This window comes from Spea bombifrons, chromosome 10, assembly GCF_027358695.1.
Source record: "Spea bombifrons isolate aSpeBom1 chromosome 10, aSpeBom1.2.pri, whole genome shotgun sequence".
Taxonomy (NCBI): Eukaryota; Metazoa; Chordata; class Amphibia; order Anura; family Pelobatidae; genus Spea; species Spea bombifrons.
The window spans coordinates 30,809,722-30,836,305 of record NC_071096.1 but is presented as its reverse complement, the minus strand read 5'-3'; the positions used below and the strand labels follow the sequence as shown (position 1 = coordinate 30,836,305).

At 38.7% G+C, this 26,584-nt stretch overlaps 1 protein-coding gene across 1 annotated transcript in view; it reads left to right on the top strand.

The window, feature by feature from the left end:
* Window positions 1–26,584, top strand: part of CDH8 (cadherin 8) — a 136,631-nt gene that overhangs the window by 92,060 nt on the left and 17,987 nt on the right. Inside the window, exons 6-8 of the mRNA XM_053449633.1 lie at window positions 828–1,015; window positions 5,217–5,470; window positions 7,845–7,981. Of these exons, the coding sequence (XP_053305608.1) occupies window positions 828–1,015; window positions 5,217–5,470; window positions 7,845–7,981 (579 nt within the window). The remainder of the gene's footprint in view (window positions 1–827; window positions 1,016–5,216; window positions 5,471–7,844; window positions 7,982–26,584) is intronic.

Genomic DNA, 26,584 nt, shown 5'->3' with positions numbered 1-26,584 from the left:
TGTGTACTTCTTAATTTTAAGAGGCTTATTTGCACTTTTGCTGATCTGTTATTAGAGTCTGAACTAGTTTTAGGAGAATCTTAAATCTTCCCTAATTGGACAGTGCGATATCTCACACTAGAATATATACACATGCTTTAATTAGCTTCTACTAAGAGATTTAGAAGCAAGTGTGGGATTGTTCATCAGAGCATTAAAGATTTTAGGAACAAGGGCCATCATTCAGTCATCTGAGCAGCCTGCTAAAGGCCACCGGCGCATGGTTTGTAATTGGATTTTGTCAAAAATGACTGCAAGTCCGGAAGTACGAAAGAAATGGGAAAATCTACTTTTTGCAGCTCTTCATCTGCCCCGTACATAAAGCCTTGCATGTTTAATTATACATATGTGGAAACCCTGCATTAACACATGAAGGCTTCAACGGACAGCAGCGTGCTGGCGGCTGATATATGAGATCTGCTTGACAGCACGCAGAAACCATTGTCTAGTGAAGTTAGTATTTGCCACCTTTTCTACTTTGTCACCTAAATATCGCTATAGTCTCGTGACCCGTGGCGCTGGAAGGGTTAAAGAAAAAATTATTGGGATGTTCTGTTCTCTCTGTGTTAGTTAAAATAAGTCACATATAAATGAAGCTAAACCTGTGTTACGGCCGAGGACTGTTTGGCAACTGCGAGGAGCTGCTTAATTAACAGGCAGGTTCCTCTGGGGTTCTGGAGTGGGGATTTAAGTTACATTATATCTGTAAAGATTAGAACTGGGAAACATACCAAAATCAATGGGGGTCTTACATTTAATTGTAATATTTTGTCTCCCTTTTTTGTAAGGTCAGTATCAGTTTGTAGTGCCAGAAGATATTGCTCTTGGAGACCCGGTTGGACGCGTGAAGGCAAACGACAGGGATATCGGAGACAACGCCAAATCGTCTTTTGATATTATCGATGGCGATGGAAAAGATGTATTCGAAATCACTACTGACCCCCAATCGCAGGAGGGGATAATCCGGCTACGGAAGGTAAGGGACAGTTTGCCTGACTTGACATCAAAGAACGTGCAGTTGTCCAAAAATAATAATATGTCAATCAATATTGTTCTCTAATCATTCAGGTAACGTCTTACTATTGGTGGGTCTCTATGTAAAAATTAAGACATTTATTGGGCTGTTTAAAACATTTTACTATTACCCCAGATTTAACACACATGGTTAACTACTTTTGTGCAAATCCAAGAAACTCTAAAACTCATGAAAGTATTTCGATCCTTGGGGACAGTTTTGGACGTCCCTGGATTATCCCCTTACAACCTTAAACTGCATCGCCTCTCGTTCAAAACGTCCACATTTCAGTTGACTAACACACACAAACGAACTACAAAATAGCATTAATGTTCCATTTAGAAGCCTTGACACTGAGACTCAGAATAAATGAACTTCATTAACAGTGACCTTCTTCAGATCAGTCTGCTATTTCAATGTCTTTAGATTAGAAAATTACATATTAGTGAACACAATTTTTTTTGTATGTGATTGATCAAGAACACAATCTAATTTGCTCTATAGATAAATTATTGTAAATTAAAAGTGAGTTTTTTATCTCCTTAATTAAAACCAGGCAACATCCTATAATTAGTTAACTCTGATATACGGAGTTGCTTTTCTGCTTATGATACATGCGCTGAATTTCCCTGGAGAAGCAGAAAGTATTTTTTCTGTATTTTATAAGGCAAATCGTCTGGTTGCCATCTAACGTGAATCTGAATTTGTACATGAAGCTTTTTGAAAACATCTGACGGTGAAGGCTGATGGTCCATACATTATCAGCAAGGATGTCTGCCAGGTATCACGGCTGGTCCTAGGACATCTAGTATCCCCAGGCAAACAATGCGGTAAAAAGACGTAATGGAAATGCCCCTAAAAGTTCAGCCCCCCTGCTGATTCTGAGTTAGAACGCTTATTATAGAGTCCACCTTCATATGGAGGCATCTGATGGAAGCAGAATGGTCTTCTCATGTGGCTCCATGTTTAAAAGGCCTCTTTTTGATGGTACGCTGACTTTGTTGAGCATCTCATAGCATGATAGCAATTAATAAGATATGTGGAATGCGCTATAATTCATAATTATTACTAGAAACATGGCAAGTGACGGCATATAAGAACCATTAGGCCCACCCTCTGAATACTTTCCTTAGCCCCTGGACTTATCCTATATCTATTTAACCTTTATATGCCTATCCCATGCTTGCTTAAATGTCTTTACTGTATTAACATCTGCCACGTTGTTTGTTAAGACCACCAGTTTTAAGAACTTTAATATCTTTTGAAGAAGAAAGTTCATCTTGGCTTTCTGGAACACGGCGGGTGTATATATTATATATATATTACATACACACGTACATAGAATAACTGGTTCCAGTGATTCCGTAGTGAAAATAACAAGGAAATGTCAGGGATTTTTCTGTATCGTAAAGCCTGGTTCCTTTAGAGCAGCTGTAGATTTTATTTTCAATAAGTGCTATACACAGCAGCTAATATCTTTATTCTGCAATATGTTCCTTGTAAGCTGGATATTTGCATATTCATTAGTCCTGGCATTTTTTACAGCTCATTGTCTCTAGCCTGCAATATCCTTCAAATTTGGTGGATTAAAGCACATTAGCTTTCTCTCCCGTGTAAAGCGCAACAGGATTCCGCGTTATAATACTGTAGGCGCCCATCATTTCTTCATTTTGACGCTCCATATGTTGGCTTTTGGAAGACGGTCTACCTTATGAAAAATCTTCAAAACCTATACGGGATTACTCGCTAAAATGTCACATTTTCATATGGAGGTCAAATATATTGAAACACACGGATTACTCCAGCTGTGGCTCAACAATAACTCCCATGACGCTCAGTAAAAATTTGCAGGAGCCTTTCATAATTTTGTCCCACGGCTACGATGTCTCATTGTGTGTGCTGGCCCACCTATACTAAAAGAGCTTTGTGTATCCAAGGCACTGTACCGACGCACATGCTCAGCACTTAAAGCCACATTTTTGCTATTTCCCCCAAAAAATTTAACGAAAAAGGTGCCTGTAGTAGCCACCTGGCATTATTAAACATAGCCTAATAATGAGCATTGCATACATAGAACACACACGTTCTTTAAGAAGATCTGCAGCAGCTGTGCCAGTTTCTGGTTAAAGTAATGATATAAATGGATTCTCACAGATACTTTTTTTTGGATAGGCAGGGCAGCTCTCCCGCGATCCTGCGAATATTTATTTTTTAATGTTGTTTGCCTTAAAAGCTGTCTTGATGATTCAGAGCTCACATTGGCGTTTTGCTAAATACACACAATTTCCTGCCAAATCCCGACAAACAAAACGAGGGAAGGAACTGGCACAAGTGGCCACGTCTCCATAAAGTGTATTATTTCCAATTTACTATTACAAACGATTAGAAATGTCAAGAGTCCGAGCCTCCCTGACTTTCTTGTATGGCCTTAGGCTGGCACTGCTCATCAACGGTGCACGTTGTGAAATGCCTTTTTATTTGTATACCAAGGAATCCTATGCGGTATAAGAGTATATCACGCTGCGTAAGGATGGACATTCAATAAACGCTTGCACCAGTTTAATGCTATCGTATACTTACCCTGGTCTCTGCAATCACATCAGGACCTGCATGGGTCATATTCACTAAACGGCAGTTTGCAGAAGCACACCTCCCTACAGTCCTGGTTTTCATCATACAGCCCCGATAGTCCTCTGTGAGTGTTTCCTTAAAGAAGTTGGCCTTTTCGAAATGCATAGTTCGAGTAGGCTATGGCTTTGCCTCATTGAGTGAACTAGGAACGTGTGCTCAATAAACGTTCTTCTAAAAAAAAAAAGCCAGGGCCTTAGGATCTTTTCTGAAGAGCTGCAATCCTATGGTTCCAAATTCTTACTAATCGACATGTAATCAAACAAATAGCATCGAGTACCGGGACTTGTCCACAGTATATTCCATCAGTAATATATTCATAATTAGCGCAGCCAGAATGATATAAGACATAGTAGAAAAAAGAAAAATGGCTTATACCATAAACAGCAGCATCAAGAAAAGACAGAAAAAGTGAAACAAAAAGACCCATTAATAAGTTTAATGAGGGTTTTTTCCCTCTTTTAATAACATTATGGAATCTGTTGGAGCTCTGTGAATAAAATTCGATAATAAAACCTTTATCCGGACAATATCTTAACAACTAAGACAACTATATACCAATCACGCTTAATTATAATATGCTATAATATATCCTATACTTTTATCATATGCACATTGTGTACATTTTTGGGAAGACAAATTCAAACGGTTACAGTTTCTAATTATGAAATGTAAATTACCGCCACGTTTTAATATCCTCTTTCTTCGCAGGCCAACCGTTTGTTTCTTCTTCGTGAAATAAAATACCCCGTTCTGCGGGGCCGACGCATAATTCCAGACCGTCTATTATACTTAGCGGCGTTTATTAGTTTAAATGAGTTTGTGTTAAATAATAAGCGCGTGGGTGTCCGTTCCCGGTGGTTTTTGTAAATGCTTCCTCGATAAAATGTTTCTAGGATTTTAATGTAGAAATGGCAGCTGCAATGTTACAAGAAGCAACGTCGCCATTAAAACGGGTTTTAAAGCAGCCATAAACAACAAAAAAAAGTACGACCCTGTTAAAAAAAAGTAAGGCATACAATAGATAATGTTTTACTGCTATGCATAAGACTTCCTTCGCCGCGCATGGTCTCTTATATTTTACGCATTGTCTGAGATATAATAAAATATTTATCGCACCTGGAGGCTGTATTAGAAATCACCTCATTTTTTTACTAGCATTGGGTGATTAGGAGCTCCGACTAGACGCAGGTAGAGTAATCACTGATAGCATTTTATTATGTATCTCATGCGAAATCCTGATGTTGCAGACCCAGACGATGAACATTCGGTGAATTTCAAATTAAAAGAGAGGAGGAAAAAAAAAAGAAAAGAGAGATTGACTTCATCGAAGCCAGATAATAAACAGTTATCAATAAATGCCCACGCAATTTACGGGCTCGGTCGCAGCGAGCGGAAGGGCGATATCGCGGTTACATTAAAACTCAGTGATTGTGCTTAAACGCACATAACTTTCATCCATCAGAATTACGTTCGTTTGTTCTCGCTTCTGTGGTCATTAGTGAAAGACATTCATCTCTGTCATTCTTCGCAGCCTCTGGACTTCGAGAGCAAAAGATCCTATACTCTGAAGGTAGAAGCAGTCAATATCCACATTGATCCCCGTTTTATAGGGGGGGTGCCCTTCAAGGATACGGCGACGGTCAAGATCACAGTGGAGGACGCGGACGAGCCGCCGGTCTTCTCCTCGCCTTCGTACCTCTTGGAAGTTCACGAAAACGCAGCCACCAACAGCGTTATTGGTCAGGTGACTGCTCGTGATCCCGATGTGTCTTCTAGTCCCATAAGGTATTCCAGGTTATGAACCAATGTGAGATTTTAAACATACATAAAGGGGTTGGAAATTAATTTGGATCTTCAATATCGAGACCAGAGAAACGTTGCATTTTGACACCATGTGGCCCATCGAATCTGCCCACTTGTGCTGATTTAAGGATTCAGACCATAACATAGTCCTGACCCACCTGAGATACATCTCCGTAGGCCGTTTTGGCTAATGTTACCGGGTCAAACCACTAAAGCTGCAATTGTGGCCATTAACACAACTTAATGCGGCCATCAATGGTGTAATGGGTCACATTACTAGTCCCATTAGGTATTCTAGGCTATGAGCCAATGTGAAATTTAAACTGTATATGGAGGGCTTTGAAATAAATTTAGATGGTCAATGTTGAGACCAACCCAACATATACCTATATGGGCAATTTTGGCTAATATCCTTATTGGAGTTTACTAACTATCCTTAAAATATAGTCAAATGTCATCATGAGTTTCCACTTTTGTCTGTATTCTATATGAAACGGTCTGGTGGTTGTATATTATATAATGTATAATATAAATCATGAGATGTAGGTGTTTTTTTATTTATAACTTAAATGATTATTATATTATATAATATATAGTACACTGACAAGATGGTAGTGTTTCGCAGGACATAAAACATATGTTAATTTTTAGCATGAATTAGCACATAGCATATGTTACATTTTATTTGACTTATCACAGTCAAATTAATGAGCGTTTAAATCACTGTGTATGTACATACTTTCTGTGTTTATGCAAGTTTTTCTGAAACCTCCACTTTTTGGGGGGGAAAAAGGTGTTTTGATTCATTACAAGGATATCATAGCTCGTTATAGTCATTATATAAACACAACAGTATTTTCTACTGCTGTCTGGCCAGAATTGTGCTGATTATTTCACGCGTTTAATAGATTTAATAGTTTCACACGCAATATGTCGTCAATAGACAGAAACCCGCCATTTCCACCCACGTTTTACATTCGTTACTGAAGAAGCAAGTGAAACAAATTGACACCGATGGAAACTATTTCTCCAATTGGTCGACTCACCTAGAAACCCCTTTAATTATAACTATGGATTCTGACCCTTAGTCTTCCAAACAAACAAAAAAAAAAGATGCCCCCTAAGAGGTAAACAAGGAATAGAAAAAGGGTTGAGCTTGATGGACAAAAGTCTTTTCTCAACCTAAACTATTATAAACAATAAACTAAACGTAACAATGTAGGAAGGGCTTCTAGAGAAAGAAGATGCTACCAAAAGTGAAGATCCTGGATTAAAAAACCTCTTCATAGGGGCTCTGTGTAGTCCCCAAATAGACCATCTTTGAACATTGATGCCTGTTAAATGAACACCCAATACTTGTACCAGAACGGAAATGTATTACCTTTTGGTTCTGCATAGCTGCCGATAATCACCTGCTTGTTCCCTCCAAAACCCCATTTCTATGGCGCGTAAAAATTATGTACGAGCCGGTGGCGACCTGGGAAGGTATATAATGTCCATTTAAAGTTTCCTTGCTTATTTAATCACCGAGAGTTTTAATTCCAAGGGATTTGGTGAGCATCCCACTTTTCCCGTTACTTCACAGTCCCGATGATAGATGCCTCCAGGGCATCTCAATGATGGGGCCATAAGGTGGATGCATTGATCTATCTTTGCGAGCGGTTGTAGAAAATCAAGAGGAATCGAACAGTATCTCAGATCCAAGTCTATACTTAAAAATGATGCCGTGCCATTAAAATACTAATAAACTCCGCGGAGTCAATAAAACTCCCGTAAAGTCCTTACGCTTCAGTAGGAAGAACAGCATATTGTCTCCTTGTGAATATAACGGAATACAGTAAAGCCAAAACGATTAGTTATACAGTCAGAAGGAAGCCTCCCCCCCGCCATTCTGCATTCTTACTTCTAGAAGCCATTTGTTTTGAGCTTAAATTGAGAAAATACAGTATGTTTGCAAAGCAAACATCTACAGATCATCATTTGCTCCGAAACATAAGTACTTTTAAATATTCTGCAAATAAATCATAGACTTTAGCACCGAAGCGCCGAGACGACGACTGTAAATTCTCTTAATGGTTTCGCAACTGATTTGGTACGCCGTATACCGACAAATGGCGTCGATTGCATATTTACAGCTTGATTAATAACAGATTTTAAAGACGCCGACAGCTCAACTCATGATTCCCTTATTGAATATTCTGCCGATTTGTCAAGTAACAGTTGATTTAGCGAATGTCGCTCAAACACGTAACATATGGTGCTGCTGAGTATAGCGTCGATGCTGTTTTAGCGGTTCGTTCAGCTAATGTGACAGTTGCTAGAATTCTTTTTTTTCGTTCTTGTGTTTCATTCGCAGGTTTTCAATCGATCGACATACAGACCTCGATCGGCAGTTCAACATTAACGCAGATGACGGCAAAATCACGCTGGCAACAGCCCTCGATAGGGAAACAAGCATGTGGCATAACATTACAGTTGTCGCTACAGAGACCAGTAAGTTTGTACAATATTTTCATTACTCGCGGCTTTACTTTTTCATTCACAGCGTTGGGGGGGGCAATTAAAAATGTGTGAAAATGGTAAAATGAGTTAAGTAATCATCGTCACTTTATTACACAGATGTAGGTGGAAGTGATATTATGACATATTCTAGGAGTATTTTCAGATGCAATGAAGAATACATCCTGGTCATGTTTTTATTATTATTATTATTACTATGATTTTTTTTTTATTTCCTAGCTTTGTTTACTAGATTTTTTTTTGCTAGTCTTTTAAACACTGTTTATACCCAGAAGTAAGTGCCCCATTTCACAAAAGCATTTAGGGCTCTGAAAGAGAGGAAAGGGCTCCAGAAGAGAAATAGAGAGGAAAGGGCTCCAAAGGAGAAATAGAGAGGAAAGGGCTCCAAAGGAGAAATAGAGAGGAAAGGGCTCCAAAGGAGAAATAGAGAGGAAAGGGCTCCAAAAGAGAAATAGAGAGGAAAGGGCTCCAAAGGAGAAATAAAGAGGAAAGGGCTCCAAAGGAGAAATAGAGAGGAAAGGGCTCCAAAAGAGAAATAGAGAGGAAAGGGCTCCAAAAGAGAAATAGAGAGGAAAGGGCTCCAAAGGAGAAATAAAGAGGAAAGGGCTCCAAAGGAGAAATAGAGAGGAAAGGGCTCCAAAGGAGAAATATTGAGGAAAGGGCTCCAAAAGAGAAATAGAGAGGAAAGGGCTACTGCATTGCTGGACAATTCCCTAGTTTCTTATCTAGGAGAACCAGAAAGCGGAAGAAGAGAGTCCTGTGATGATGGACGTGCTTCAAACTAAGATGTGGTTGAAAAGGGGGCACACCATGTTTTCTTTGGACCCACAACCTGGAACAGTTTAGCCCCTATAGCTCTTGTTTTAACCCCCTTGAGTTTTTGTACAAACCCATGATATTTTCTCGGAAAAACGGGAAAGGAAAAATCAGACAGACCGTTCGGCTGCACGAAACATGACAGGAACATGTAAGGAATCATAACAGCATTTAAGGACGAGGCTGAGCCAGAAAGCTAAGAACAGAGCAGTATAAATGGAGACGTAACGGCCACGGCAGCGGCAGTCGCAGCGTTTAGTTAAACAATGGAGGCTCCGGGGACCCCCTTCACAGGCACCTAATTGTGTGGGCTTAGGAAGCTAAACAATAAGCTTTGTGCAGCGCTCACGTTTTCAGGTGGGATTTAAAAAAACAAAGAGCACGGAAACACACAATTGGTATTAATCATGGGGAGTCGTCAGGTTTACGGAGATGAACGGACAGGACTAGCAAAGTTTTACAAAATACGTCATGGATTTATCACAAAATAAGACAGAAGAAATACGGGGGTCGTGTTCAGATCTGTACAACAACTCAACTCCAAGTGATATTAAATCGAGGAACACGCTCAACTAGAAAAGCTTTAAGCTCTAAGATCATCAAGACTGCGGTCATCAGCCATAGGTGTCACTGAAATTATATATATATACACACACACATATATATGACCCACAATGACCAATGACGTGCATTATTGTGTGTGTGTGTTTGTATATATATATATATATATATATATATATATATATATATATATATATATAAACTTCATTGTGGGGCATATATATATATTTAAGCTTTTTTTCCCAACAACCTATGACATCTTTAACAGATATATTTGTAATCCAAGATTAAAAATGGTTAGTTTTGCTGGGATGTGACCTTCTCTCATTATCCTGTTCTGCGCGGTGCGTTCCGTGTTATGACTCAGTGACCTATAATGAATGATCTGATACCTAATTTTCAATCAAATGTGTAAAAAAACAGGCAGGTCATCTGTGTACTATTCCTCAGCAGAACCCGTGACGAAATAGGTGAAGTGGGGGGTGTTAATTAGGTTTCAGACCTCTCTAAAATATGAATTTAATTGGCAGAGTAAGTAAGCCTTCCGAATTTATACAAAAAAAAAAAATACAAAAACACATACCGACGGCTTGTTTATTTATTTTTGCTTTTAATTAGAAGACGTCCAATTAAAAACTCCAATTATAGTGGATTACTTTGTTTGTGAACGCACCGTGAAAGACGTTAAAAAATGGCATAGTTTAAAAAGCCAATTTTTTATGAATCTGAAATGGTGTTTTCATATACAAAGTACAGACACACGTTAAGTCGGAAGTACTAAAGTCTGAAGACTCTTCTATAACGGAGAGAAAGATGTTTTCCTGAATTCTATATTTCCAGAAGAAATCAATGAAATCCAATTACATTGAGGGCCATTGAAATCATTGTAACGATCAGCGCAAGCAGTATGCAGGTGGGACAGATTAGCCGCCATTAACACGCAAGCACACATCGAGCACCCACTGTGCCGCGTGATTTGGACACCGAAATACATAAAAGAATTTTAAAAAGGCGCAGGGTTCTGTAATTGGATCTTTTAAAGGTGCTGTTCCACCGAGACAAAACATCGCTTGGTCTCTAAGGCACGTTAAGTAAACAACCCTTAGCAAATTAATCATTACATCCTTTTCCTCTGGTGGTTTAATCCCACCAAAGCAAAACACGGACCATTTTAAGATGCTATGGCAACATATGAGGATATGGCCAGCATCGCCTACAATTATTAAAGAGAGCAATTTTTAAATATTTGAGTAATTCATTTTGAGAAAGGTCTGGGTATCTAGCAAGACTAAGAATGATGTATGTAATTCTGCAAGTGTTAAATTCAGCAGCGTAGATGGAACAGCACCTTTAATTACCATTTTGAACATTGAAGTATATTTTCAGGGGCTTTACGACCACAGTCAACATTTTTGGTTTTAATAAAGAGGAAAGGTGAGGAACGTATCCAAAAACACAATTGTCTGACTTCAGCGTGCTTATTACAACAGTTTTTCCCCAACATAATTTATAGAAATATTTTACGTAATTAGTTCGGTGACGTCTGCCAAAAATAAATGGATTTGGATAATTATGACCCACGGTCAGGATATTACCCAGGTTAGTTAGTGACTACACTGTTCAATCTTCTCCATTGGGAAAATACGAAAAAAAGGTGGATGCTTTGTTTTTATTTAGGCTTTTAACCCCAAATCTCCATCCTGGTTCTGTTCCATACCAAGATAGGGGTCTGGTGGCTAGAGCGAGGAAAAGTATGGAAACACATTCTAAGGTTAATGTGGGAAGCTGCCTTTTCTTACTGCCTTCTATAAGGCTCCTGGAAGTTATACCAATAAACATCCGATAAACATGGTCATTCTAAAGAAGAGATTATTGCTTGCCCATCATAATAACAAAGTCAGCACGTAAAGCACACGTGACCTAGTTTCCTGCAAGCCGATGGTGGTTGGCCAGAGCCAAAGTCTTCTCGCCATAAACATTCCCGCTTCCTGTATGGCAGGTTTAGAATAACACAAAGAGTCTATGCATTTATATCAAACAAGAGGCACTGTCTGGAAAAGATTAATGTGGCCTGCATATATTCCTCCTATGTAATAAAACACGGATTTCTTTATAGACTGTGAAAGATCTTAGAGCGTTCTACTTAGAATTATTTCAGCCAGCCCCACCATATAGGTGATCTACCAAGTGCGAGGACATTGTGGGCTTTTACAATAACTATAAAATAACCATTGGGGCATTTACATCTTCCGTGGAGCTCATTACTCGCTGAATAAAGAGCAATTATCTTATATTACACAGGGAATATTACATTCAATTTCCCCCTTTCCTTGGCATGGAAAGAGTTAATAAGATGACTATCCCAGCTGCATGCCACATTGTAAATGCGTTGAGATGGGCACCAGCCGGGGGGGCGCCCGAGGCTCTGTTCGCTACGTGGAGTATTTTAGGATGTCATGAGAAACAAGGGCGTGATTTTATTTTTATGCGTGCGCGGGTTGATTTGGGTCAAGATCAATTAATGATGTGTATTTGATTAATTTATATTGTTGTGAAAAACTAGAGAAATCATATAAAAGCAGAGAGAGAAACATGAGATGCTGGTCCAGGAATTAAAATGCCTCATTCATGATCTTTGTCGAGAATCTCACAAGAAACCTATTTCCATGGCAATATATATTCTTTGTAATGTTTTCTGCTCAAGTGCATATATTCTTTCCTGTTTATTTCATTGCATGCCCAGGATCAGAGTAGCCATCTGGATTGATGGCTGACAGCCGGCGACCGGTGGCTGCAAAGTATATAAAAGTTAGTAAATAAAAGTAATCCGGCCGGCGGACGCACCTGCGGCATTTGGAAGCCATTGGCTTTAAGGTGCCACGGCCTCCGAGCCATCTCCAGTCCAGCCTGATAGTAACAAAGGTGGAAAATATAACGTTACCCGGCGTTTGTAAATGTCTCAATCTCATCACCATCACGGTTAGACTTGGTGCCATTACCATGGGTCCCATTACCATGACTCTGAGTATGACTCTGTCTGAGGCAGCTGCCTTGGAATGATGAGAATGGGAGTTGGGACTCAGCCAGCCTGTATACTGGTATCTGAGCCCTTCTCTTGGAGTTATAACCACTGAAATGGGCTCAGATAACGTTTAACCCCATATAGCGGCCCACCTAAAATAAGAGCCTCTCAGCATATCTATAGACAATACTGTAGGTGCCGCCAAAAAAAAAAAAAGCAAGTTGTAACTTTGTAGCGTGTCTTCTCCATGCCACGTTTCATCTGGTTTTCTTCCTCCGCCTTGGAAAATGTCAAGAAACGCTACCTCTCCCCTAAAATGTCATTGAGAACTTCTACTGTTCGTTTGAATGAACGTTTGTTCCAAAAGTGCTTTCTTTTCTCAAACCCAGCGGCAATCCGTTAAATGAATTGCACTCTGCCAAGCTATATAATTATTGTGAATTGCTTTCAAAACGTAAAGCTTTTCCGTGTCCGGAACTTATCAACTTAACGGCACGCTGAGTCCTGCCACCTCCCGTCTTTCACGCTATTCCTAGGATATCGGGAGTCACTGTAGGATTTTTATAGCATCCCCTCCAAACCGCAGCATGGAGAAGAATACGGGACAAATTCCTAATCGTACCGTCTGTTAAACTCTCTACTCGCCGATCATTTCACTAAACAGACAGTTCTTCTTCTACTGCGTGTTTGTTGCTAACGTGTGAAAGAATGGGCGCCTAGAAATATCCAGACAAGCCCTTTGTAAATTCAGAACCTATTAGGACTTCAGTTGTTCGGTTATTTGCGCCTGCTGCAAAAATTAAGAAATCGCTCTAAAGCAGGAAAAAAAACCATTAAAGACTGAAATCTGAGACTAGAAACAGACTCAGGCCTGAGTGCCCACGTCACCATTTCTTTCCAAGACACATATAGATTTTAGTTGTTACCGATCATATTTAGCTGTTTTTTTTCCTCTCTCTCCACATTTTGGCTGGGTGAGAGTTATGGTGTGTATAGTTCAAATGAGGTCTGTTTGTTTGACAACCTATGTGTTTTTATGCACCTTTGGAGACCTCCGTTATATCAAAAACAAATCGACTGAAAGGAGCAACGACTAGAAAATCTCTATCACAGAGTTTTGAACTCTCTGCTATTAAAACAAATAGAAAGAGAGAACTGGATATATGGAGAGATACAGAGGCGAGTTCAATATTTCTTCGTGGGACACCAATAATTAAATTGGAAGGCAGAGCAGTTTAGAAGAATATAACATAGACTGGAACAAATTGCCTGGCTCTAAAAATGAAATGAAATAGCAAAATCCGTACAATGTCATACCTGGCACAGACGATACTTCTAATTTTATTTGGAAAGAGAGGGAGAGGATGAAAAATTGCTCAGCGAGACCAGACGTAAGTGACAAAGACTACCGATGTCCCCGATATTAAATACGAACCAGAAAAGGTGGGAAGTAGGGTGACGGCAACTAAAACTGGCGGGCTATGGTCAGAATATGTAGGAATTGGGCCGCAGCTTCGCTAAAAGTAGTTTTTTTTTTCTTCAATTTGCTGAAAAATCACATATTTCACACATTTTGACTCTTCTGACGGCTGTAAGAGTTTCAATAACATCAGACGTTGTCACAAACACGGGCTATTGGCCTGGTTGGACAGCGGGGAGACTGTGGAAGTGAAAAGGTTAATGACACCAGATCCCTGGTTACCCGTGGCTAGTCCTGGCAACCACTAAATCCCGGGTATCTTAGAATTATAGTATAACAACCTTACTTTACTAATCAGACATATATATATATAATTAACCCTTTGGAAACGTATTCCGCAGAAGAGTGAGTTCATATTAATTAGAGAGCAAAGCTGATGAATTAAACATGTAATCTGACAAAAGACGTCACAGTGCTGTGTACAAACATACAGAAATAAATGACATACAGAATACAAGTTACAAAACAGTCCCTAAAATCAAATAGGAGAAAACCCAAGAAATCCTTAAATATATATAATTACCGATATATATAATCCTCGGGGGAGATTCAGATGGTAAAGGTTCTTTAAAAAGAAAAAACTCTCTCTCTCAAGCTCTAATATCATATGATCATATTCTTCATATCTTTGTGAATATTTAGATACCAAACAAACTAGGTTGGTTTATCTATTTTGGGAAGTAGCCATTCTCATCTCTCAGGGGAGAAATACACCTGGGCAATCCAAATATACACTCATATAAGAGCATCTCACAATACATACACATGATCTCAATATTTCATTGTTTGTGGTTATGCTCTAACTTTTGGGTCATTCAGAATACATGTCCCAACATACTTTACGACCCCGGCACAAGGCGGACAGGAGGCATTATTGGTGACTGAATGTTTCTATATAAAAGGTATTTATCTCTATCGTCACATCTTGTGATAAAACTCACTGTGCTTTAATTGTAAATATTTAATTTCTAGCCCATACTTAAAGCCTGTAAGGTGCAGAATTGATCCTTACTGCGACGGCCACCCAGTGACCAATCAAAAGCACAGGAGAGATTGCCATGATGACGAAGTGAAGTAACTGATAAAACAGAAAGTGTCCTACCTTTGCGCAGACTCCTCTCTCTCTGATCTCGCTTGGTCAGCGTTACACCGGGACGGGGGCGCTGAAAAGAAACATTAAAAATTCAATTAAGTGCATTCGTTAATCATTAAAAATGATGATATACAAAGAGAGAATAAGATTAACGCGCGGAAGGACAGAAGGAGAAGTGAATCCTGGTCCTCTGAGCTTACAATCTATTACGGCCACCCACAAACGACAAGTAAGCAACACACACAGGTGAATGGGATCCAAGTATTCATGTCATTACGTAGATCTGTCACAGTGTCACTACCTGTGTTTGTGGAGTCGCCGTACAGAGCAGGTTATCCGCAGCCCGAGGAGGAATAACGCGATGAAAACAGACAGGATCTCTGAACGCACGCGGAGTATGAGTGTCGGGTTCTGGACGCTGTCCATGTAATCCAGCCTCTTTTACACATCACGCGTGTGGCACGTACATGGAGTATGCGGTATTCACTCTTACTGCGCTATTAAACATACTCTCACACACACGCTGTGTCTCGTTACACGCATCTGCTTCACTATTCATGATAAAGTCTTCTACAATCTATAGCTTTGCAGAAACAGATTCTCAACACGTAGTAAAGTAACCAGCAGCTGACATTAAAACACTGACAAATCTAAACTTATATATATATATATACACATACATACATACATACACACACACACACACACATACATACATATATACATACACATACATAGACATACACACATACATACATAGATATCTATATCTATATATATATATATATATAGATAGATACACATACATACATATACATACATAGATACACATACATATATACATACACATACATAGATACACATACATACATATAAACATACACATAGATACACACACACAGATATTTATATATATACAGATACACATACATACATACACATACATACATAGATAGATACACATATATAGATATATATATACATACACATACATACATATATACATACACATACATACATACACATACATATATACATACACATACACGTACATACATATATACATACACGTACATACATACGCGTACATACATATATACATACACGTACATACATAGATACACATACATACTTACATAGACACACATACATACATAGATACACATACATACTTACATACATACATAGACACATACATACATACACATATACATACACATTTACACTACAGTCATGTATAAAAGCACAGTCTGTAATGTAAACCATCAGGGCCATTATGTTTTATTGAGCAATAAATGAGGCGCTTTACATGAAACAGACGATGACACGTTTATACAGGAAAGCCGCTGTATGGGGAGGTCCGGTTGCCATGGCACATGTCAGGCCTAGCGATGCTTAAAGCCACGCGGAGCTAGTAATTCAAGTCACATGAAGCGGTTTTATCCCCAGAATTAAAACCTGCATTCCTATAGCGCTGGCACTTTATAAGAGTATTTAATTCATGTTACAGGGCTGACAGTATAAGAGATTATTATTTAATTCATGCAGCAGGGCTGGCAGTATATATGGGGATATTCATTCATGTTGCAGGGCTGGCAGTATATAAGAGAGTTTTATGTAATTCATACTGCAGGGCTGGCAGTATATAAGGGGGTATGACTTAATTCATGCTGCAGGGCTGGCAGTATATAAGAGAGTTTTATGTAATTCATACTGCAGGGCTGGCAGTATATAAAGGAGTATGATTTAATTCATGCTGAAAAGCTGGCAGTATATAAGGGAGTATGATTTAATTCATGCTGCAAGGCTGGCAGTATATAAGGGAGTATGATTTAATTCATGCTGCACGGCTGGCAGTATATAAGGGAGTATGATTTAATTCATGCTGGAGTGCAGGCCTGGCAGTATATAAGGGGGTATGACTTAATTCATGCTGCAGGGCTGACAGTATAAGAGCTTGATTTAATTCATGCTGCAGGGCTGACAGTATATAAAAGAGTGTGATTTAATTCATGCTGCAAAGCTGGCAGTATATAAGGTAGTATGATTTAATTCATGCTGCAGGGCTGGCAGTATATAAGGGAGTATGATTTAATTCATGCTGCAGGGGTGGCAGTATAAGAGTATGACTTAATTCATGCTGCAGGGAGAACATACACTTGTAAAGTGACTATATAATGTATATAGTAACAGCTGGGAATACAACCTGCGGCTCAGCGCGCCTGAGGTGTTACCTGGTGAGTTTGTTTCTCTCCCGCTTCCCAGCATGGCACTGACCGGGCTAACCAACAGGGCATCAATGATACCCCGAGGACGCCACACCCCCCAACACAGCCACAGCCAATCACTAGGCTACGCGTGTTACCAGGGTCCTGAGACAGTCTTTGCTACACGGAGATAATCTAATAATTCATCAGAACTCCTGGGTGGGGCACCAACTAAACCCTGAGGCCACCTTATCCTTACCACAGCGACATCCAATCAGGCGGCGCTCAAACATGTGCCTGTCCAATAGGCTGTGCCTGTTACCAGGGGCCTGAGCCAGGCTTTGCTACATGGAGCTACTTGTATTTAGAATTAATAATTTCCATCATTAAATATAGCTTTTTCTTCCAAATTAACATTAGAAATTCTACTGATTGATCAGAAATCCTACTGATTGATCAGAAATCCTGTTGACAGGCGCCATTGGCAGTTTCCTTGGGTAGAAATAGCTGTTGTTTCTAAAGTGTTGATTTCAAACTTCACCTGCCTCTCCCTCTGACAACAGCCATATTAGTCGGTATTATCAGCAGAGGCACGCTGCACACATTGGCAAGTTCCATTTCCCCTCCGGCTAATAGGAAATCAGCCAGAGAGAAGTCAAACTTGACCTAACACTGTGGGTCAAAGTAATACGGCAGTCACTTTGGCTTCTAATCACCAGACACTTCTGCCGTTTTATTTTCACTTATTTCATACTACTTATAACGCTATGATTTTCTATCTAAGATTTTTTTTTAAAGTATTTCCCATCTGTAGAGGTTTTCTCATTATCTAACACTGCATATATTATCAAGAATGCATGATATTAGTTAAATATACACAGATATATGTATACATACATTTACACACACACGCATATTATATATACACATGCACACGCATATTATATATACACATACACACACGCATATTATATATACACATACACACGCATATAATATATACACATACACACGCATATTATATATACACACATACACACACGCATATAATATATACACATACACACACGCATTATATATTTTTTTTCCCCTCCCCATTTTATACCTATTTTATTATAACGAGATACCCTTATAGATCTTATAGGAAAGCTATTTTATGCAATTTATTTTAGAGTCTAGCTTCAAGGGCCCTGCAGCTGACCCTATTTTTTGTATTTATTTTTTGTATTTGTTTTAATAAATGTATCTATGTTTCTAAACCACTACACATAGTTTTACTGATTGGATACTTTTAAACATTCTATATCATCACAACAACATCAGCTGTATTCTAACATACCATTCAGGGACTTTATTAGAGAACAGTAATAGTTTTTATATTATATATATATATATACATATACACACACGCATATTATATATAAACATACACACACGCATATTATATATAAACACACACACACGCATATTATATATACACATACACACACGCATATTATATATACATATACACACGCATATTATATATAAACATACACACACGCATATTATATATACACATACACACACGCATATTATATATGCATATACATACACGCACGCATATTATATATACATACATGCATATTATATATACATACATGCATATTATATATACATACATGCATATTATATATATATATATATATATATATATATATATATATATATATATATATACACACATTGTAGGCTCGTTTGAGCAGGGCTCTCCTCACCTGTTGTGTCTGTAAGTCAAATTGTTATATTACATACTACTTGTTATGCCCCGTCTACCCATTGTACAGCGCTACGGAATTTGATGGTGCTTTATAAAACAATACACAATAATAATAATACATATATATACACACACGCATATATACATATATGATATATACATACATACATACACACATATACATATATATATATATATATATACGTACACACATATGTATATATTTTTATATATGTAAATACATTCATAATATATAACTTTGATGCAACAGTTTTACTCTTCTAATGAGTCTAATACTCAGTAAGCGTAATTACTTTGTGTGATTATTATTTAAATTATTTTAAAATGTTGCACAAATAAAATATATTTTTATAGATTTTATAACTGAGCAAAATTACCATTCTCTCTCTCTTTCATTGAACCCAAATACAGACATCTTTCTTGCATGTACTGAGAATAAAATACGTAACGTTTGGTGAAACGAAGAAGAGGGAAAAAAAAGGCACAACCTTTAAATTTGGAGTAATTCCTGTATGTGATATAGACGTTTGAGTGACTCTATTCACAGATCCCAAACGTAATTGCAACTTATTCCGTGGGCTTTCTATGATCGCTGATACTTTGTCCAAATCCTCACTATCTACTTACCTTTTTGACATTTGAAAAATAGGATTCAACATGAAAATAGTCCCTTTGAAACCAATTTCAATTTTATAGTCAGTCTGAAGGAATGTAAGGGAGATAGAGAGGTGTGAAGGTACAAGGATCCATTAATTGTTAATTCCCATTTTGGCTCAAACCCATTTAGCTGCCTTTAATAAAATAGAAAACTCCGCTATGAACCAATCTGCTTTTAATCGGATGTTAAAACGCTGAAAGAATGCAAGGGTTTGGATAAAAAGCATTTTCTAGCATACAATCACCTCTTTCAGCAATAATGGATCTGGGTTCAAAAACTTTTCGTATTGTGGAATAAAGGGAAAAAACGTCAATTAGAGAGCATAAATGTCACTATTTTTACTAAATTGAATATGCAAGAATATGCAATATTTTCACTGCATCATAGGGGGTGCATACTTCCCAAGTGGCCAGGTTTTTGCAGGACAGTCCTGATCATCCAATCTCCGCTGATTGGACCAGGGAGCTCTAAAAACAATGGAAGTTCCCTACGGTTCCCACGTGGCCAGCTGTACACCTGAGCGCCACCAGGTGGTTCTTCAGGTAAGGGGGGCGGTGGCCATACCTCTGTCTCCACCCACTCTCTGCATCTAGCCACACCCCTGAAAACCGTGTCCTGATGTGGACATCTGTAGTGTTGGGGTGTACGGGGGAATTAATCCCTGCAGGGGTGATGAAATATGTATAAATTATTCTCCTACAATATATCACGCAGTTAGCTTTATATGTATCGTTAAACATTTTATTCTCTGGTGTTATGATGTAATGCTCTGCATTTATAAAGACCCAGTGTCCATACCAGGGTCTAAATGAGCTGACCCTGAGACTTTTGAAATATTAACCCTTTAATACTCTGTTGCGTTTCCGTGTAGTGACTAGCCACGTGAAGATTCCATGTAGTGACTAGCCATATGTGGCTCTAATATCCGTCCTCATGGAAACCTTGACATGTCATTATTTAACGAGTCACCTGCATTCAAGCAGGGATGTCAACCATAACATACTGGTAGCAAAACGCACCAATTGGAAGTTACGGCCACAACAGTGTAGAATAGGAAGGAGTCAGCTCCAGCCCGTGTGACCTCGAGAATCTGCCCTGTCGCACTGAGATTGGGGCAAAAGCCTAAGACCCAGGGGCATACCCTGAGAGTTTGTAGGTACGCCAATAATCACACCCTGACTATACAGACTGCCAGCTCTGTTTTTGCAATAAATGTATTTAATTATTGCCAGCACACCATCCCATTGTACAGCGCTGCGGAATAGGATGGCGCTATATAAAACAACAAATAATAATATCCAAACGAGGCGCTCGCCTAATGCTCCGGGCAAAAAGCAACACAGGGTTAATCTTTCCATCCGCTGTAAAAAGACAGGGCTATACATAGGTTACCAATCTCTCAAAAAATGCACCTCTTCCCCGGGACATATAGCTTAAGCCGGTTTAAAATCTGGTATCATTTGGAGAGGATCTGACAAGCAGCACCAGCAATCCGACATAAAATAACACAATAATCAAATGCGAAAGCACTTCCTCGGTGTCAGGTTTTACATTTCTCGCAGATTTTGAACGCATCATTTCCTCTCCTTAGGAGAGCGACATCACACCGAGCCGCTTCCCTGCTGCAGCTTCAAAACATCTCTCCTGATTAGGTGCAGGTGAGTCCCATTAACTCCGAACGAGGGATCCTGGGTCCAAAACACCTCCTTTTCAGGTTCTCGGAGGGCAAAAGGAATGAAATAACGAAGCAGAACTGGGTTTATCCCGGACCGTTCTTGCATTATGGATCTTTTATTCTGAAGTAGAATCACGTTACTCTTTAAACTAAAGCTGATACATCGTTCACCTCTCACGCCGCTACGGGGGAGGGGGGAATCAATAGCGGGCGACGCTGTCCCCAAGGCCCACCGCCACAACCGTTTTTCAAGAAGTAACATAATTGATTGCATTTTAAGTTTGATGACATTTAATTGAGGATTTCCCAAAACTTTGGCTACTGAATAACAACCCCTGGATTAACCCTTAAGGATAAGGGCTTTTTTCTCCTTTTTTCAGGGGGTATGCTATTCTGTTTTTCCATTTTTTTTCTTCTTTTAACACATTTCTTTGGGGGTATTTGCAGATCCCAGGGATCTCTCTTGTAACTAAGGATCCCTTCTCATTGTCATAATGAGGCTTCTGGGGTATCATTAAATGTATATTTAAGTTTTTTTTATTATTTTATTTATTTGTTTGGGGGTTTTTTTACATTCGTTGGAGAAATATACTTCCCAGCAGGTGTTAAGCCACACATTTTTACGACGACTACACTCATAAAGTGCCCGTACCATAATCTTAACAGGTATTTACAGAAGAGCTATCCAGCCGCGGCACATCTTTTGCATTAAATATAGAGTTATTAGTGCCTAAAGTAAATAGTAAACGAAAGCGGAAATACTGAGATCCCAGCTTTTTGACAATAATTGAAGAAATTGCACCTGTGGTTACTGATGATTAAAATTTGAGATCGTCCAATAATTTACCCTTCAATGCATTAATTGTTAATCATATGTAAGCTTAATATATTCAGATGCAGAGGTGAGGATCCCTTTATTAGTTTAATCTATCTCTTACTAATCACTGGCCCTGAAAAAATACCCCGAACACTAATTATAAAACATTAGATTAGGTTAACCAGATTTGCTCTTTAGTTCTGCATTGTTCTGGAAAATACATACTGCGGGGCTGTATAAAAACTAGTGTTGTAATAATGCATATTTCTGCATGCGTCCGAAGATAAAGAGAATAAAAGTTCCCTGCAGCCCATCAATATATTCCTATAATTCCAAAAGGTTTCTTCATTTACCTCTGTGTAATTAAAGCAAATTACAATGATGCGCGTCGGAATTCCGAACGTCAGTTGCTACCCAGATCACTACAAATGTAGCGCAATATTTCCATGATCTAAATAGAATCTATAGGCTTCGGTTTAGAAAAAGCTACATTTTCAGTAACCACAGAATTCCAAAAACATATTGTTTTTCCTCTATGAGTAGTTTGAGACATCTGTTACATAGTTTCCCTGTACATTAAATGTCTTTAACCCCTTAAGGACAATGGGCGGTCATTAAGGGGTTAAGAAATTAGTCCAAGAGAAACAATTGATACAGTTTTGCCGTGGATACTGAAAATATAGGTTCTTTATAGGCTTCCAGTTCTATCTAAATCATGGCATTAACTTTGTATTGTGTTTTACTTTAGCTGGGGGAAAAGCTGATATCTGGAATTCTGACACAAAGCGTTGTTATTTGCTTTAACTACACAGATAAAGAAAATAACAGATTTGCATCTGATATAAATTTGTTGGCAACCCTTTATGTAACCGTATTTCTATACGGTACAAAAAAAACAAACAAACAACAAAACATATAATATAATAAAAAAAACACACTGCAAATGGCCTGTTTTCCCAAGGAAACTATGCAAAATACCGTGTTATTCAGAAATGTGATGAAATATTAAATGCTCAGGATGGCATGAACTAAAGGGGCCGACTTCATTTTTCATACTTGTTCAGGTTAATGCAATTGAATAATAGGAATAGAAATAGCAACGAGAAGAAGAAAAAAATATATGATTTTACTACCAACCACATAGCTGATAATGTATTCTCTACGGTTCCCTGTATTTGCGGCATTAACATAATTTACAGTAAGTGCTGGCTTTTGACACTGGAGAGAAAACACTTCACATTAATAATATGTATTTATTTGTATTCAACGTGCAACATAGCTGAATGGATGCACTGCTCTATAAATCGAGGTTTTGTTGCATGTAAATATTGATAGCTGTGGACGGCAGAACATAAAGCGGAGGTTTTTTTTTTTAACCTTTTAGCATTAAAACAAAAAATGGAGTCATCTATACAAAAAAATAAAAAAAAACAGCATAAATAATCAAACAATAAAGTAACCACAAAACAATAACCTTGGGAACCACCAATAAAATTATATATATATATATATATAATTAGGTTGGTTATTTTATAGAATGCAAAAATGCAGTGCTTTTTTTCCTTTAAGCCAAATGGTCCCTTCTGGTGATGCCATAATGTATATATAGTGTATAGATCAACTTATGTGCTCTTCCACTCACTGTAATCAGATGACAGGGTTCCTTCAAGTAGGACTGTGTTCTATGTTTTCTCTGAGATGATATGAGGGACCTGTGTTATATCATTTTTATTGTATGCCAGCATCAGACTTCTTAAAAGAAAACTTGTATTCCAAATTGATTGATTTAGCAATGTTATACTTTACTGAGAGGTCGGTAGAGAAGCGGAACTGCCTTCCAGCAGGAGTGGTAGAGGTTTTGGAAATTAAACATGCATGGAGTCTTATCTGCTGTCAAATTCAATGTTTCTAGCAAACCTGTAGTCGATAGGAAGTCCCAGTATACCCCACACTACTAGGGGAACTAAAAAGTCGGTCGGCTCAACATTTCACCAAAAAACATAGTTAAAGAGCAAGTAACTTACATCACCACAAAATTCAAATAAACTGTAAGCTTGCAAAAGCTGGACCCTCCTCTCATTCTGTATCCACATGTCTTCATGTGTCAATGTTACCGTCACTTTAAATTGTCCCCTATTGTAACAGAGCTACGGAATCCGCTATATAACCAAATATAAATTGACCGTCCTATGTAGATGTTTTTTTTATATTTTTATTTACTGGAACAAATTCCTTTTCTCACTCCCATAGGTTCTTAATAGACTAAAGGAAAAATATTTGTTCCATACGTTTAGCACATTGAGAGATACGCTCGCCAAAGTGATGTGATGCTTGACTGCTCAGTAAATCTTATAAAACATGAATATACTAAAAATCCAAAAAGTAAATTATTAAACATAAACCAGTAGAGACGCCGTGTTATGTTTCCCTCCCCCGATTGTGTCCACATATAACATTATCCAGTGTTTTACATGGTATATACGGAGCAGTGTTCTCCCGGTCTGGGTGATCTGTCTGGATGATCAATTTGCCCTTGAGACACGGTTGAGGATTGATAGCCAATGCTAGCATCCAGACTGCTGCCTCTTCATATCAGAAATCCAGCAGTCGCCTTCCAAAAGCAAGGGTGTACTAAGTAACACATCAAGTTTCTGTACTTTCAGTCTGAAGAGCTATTTGCTGCCTGACTGCACTGCTGAAACATAAAGAGAATGAATTCAAAACCAGAGGATTGTAGTCATTTATAATAAACCTTCGCTATGATCCTGCTTAGGGAGCCAAAAGCTCGTAGCGCTAAAGGTTTCTGCACTGTTGCCAGGGTTCCGGAGTACGGGCGCAGGCTTTACACGACTCTGTCCTTCCGCATTTCTCTCGTAGACACATTAAGCATATAACCCCGTAATATGATCTGAGTGACGATTCTCATTAAGAATAAAATATTGCTAATTTTGAAGAGTATGTGTGTTGGATAGCTGATTCTAGAATATCTATAGTCCCTCTCTCACTGTTCGCTGCATGAGGGACATTAATGGACATTATGCTGGTATAGTTGAGTTCTTCAATTCTAGGCCTTAAATACTCTTAATCACATCACCCACTGGTGGCCTTGGAACATCAAATGGAACGTTGCGGTTTGTGACATTACTTAAGCATGGTCCGCACAACGGATTTGTACTCGTCCAGAAGTAGAGTAGAGTAGATGACCTTGCACCAGCTGATCTAGCTTAACCATAAGATCCCAACTCCTAAAACCAAACATCTTTCTCCCCCTGTGTCCCTCACAGCTATTATTACACCATACATCAACGCGCTCACTTATTAAAGCAGTAGAGCCATACCTGGGAACAAGGGAATAGAAATAATCCTGTTGTAACAAAATGATCACGAGAGGCTCTGTGGTACCTTGGAGAACGTCAAGTAGAAATGATTAGGGCCACCTTTAGTCTGGGGCAAGCGGGAGGGGTGGGGGAATACCCCAGGCTCCACTTAATAGGGCCCTGCGGTGGTGCTGCTGCTGCTTACTGCACCTCTTCCTCGCACTTGTGATCTTTAAGACATGATGTCATATACTGTGCATTCTCGCCAATGCAGAGACCACAAGCACAAGGGAGAGCAGGGTCCCTGCATGCCCTTTCCTGAGAAATGGAACAAAAGTGGCCCTGCAAGCCCTCCTTCCCATGTGCCCCCTAACCCTTAGGGCGGCCCTGGGAATGACTTAAGAGGCATGTGGTGGCAACTATGCAGTCGTAGTAATGCCAATGAAATATTTATCACCGAATAGTAGCTGCCAATGCATTTACATCTATACAACCACAAATCTGAAGATTGGAGTCAAAACTATTTAAGTAAATGCATGTACGTTTAAAGATCTAATGCTTCTTCTGTACCTCCAGAAGGTTATACAAGCATTAAAATTTCAGAGACTTCACCATAACGGCCAACCCTTTGCCGTGCAGTCAGAATGATTCATATTTGATTGCGTTTGTCCTACAATCCCGGTATCAGATAAGACATTTGTTTCAAACATAATATTATTCTGACAGCATCCTCATCGGTACATTATAAAGGAAGCCAATCTTCTAAAGTACTGTATATCATCCGAGTGTTAAAGCAACGAACCAACTATGATGGAATACACAATTTCATACTTGAGGAGGTGTCTCGGATGTTCATTTCAGATAAGTATATAATTAATGATAATCACTGAAATAACACAACCCTAGAGATGCTTTTATTGACCTCTGAAGGTCAAAATGATTGGTAGACATTATCTGGAATGAACCCATGACCATGACTTGGTAGCTTCTACAAGTCGTTTATCAACCAAATAATACCTTTAATAACTATAGCAATTGAAACTTGTGAGTGTGGAAAGTTTAAATCTATTTGTATTAATAAAATATAATTTATGTGGTCAGAAAGGTCTAGCTGGCGTTTATTAGGAAGCCAAGTGGCTAGATCACAGAA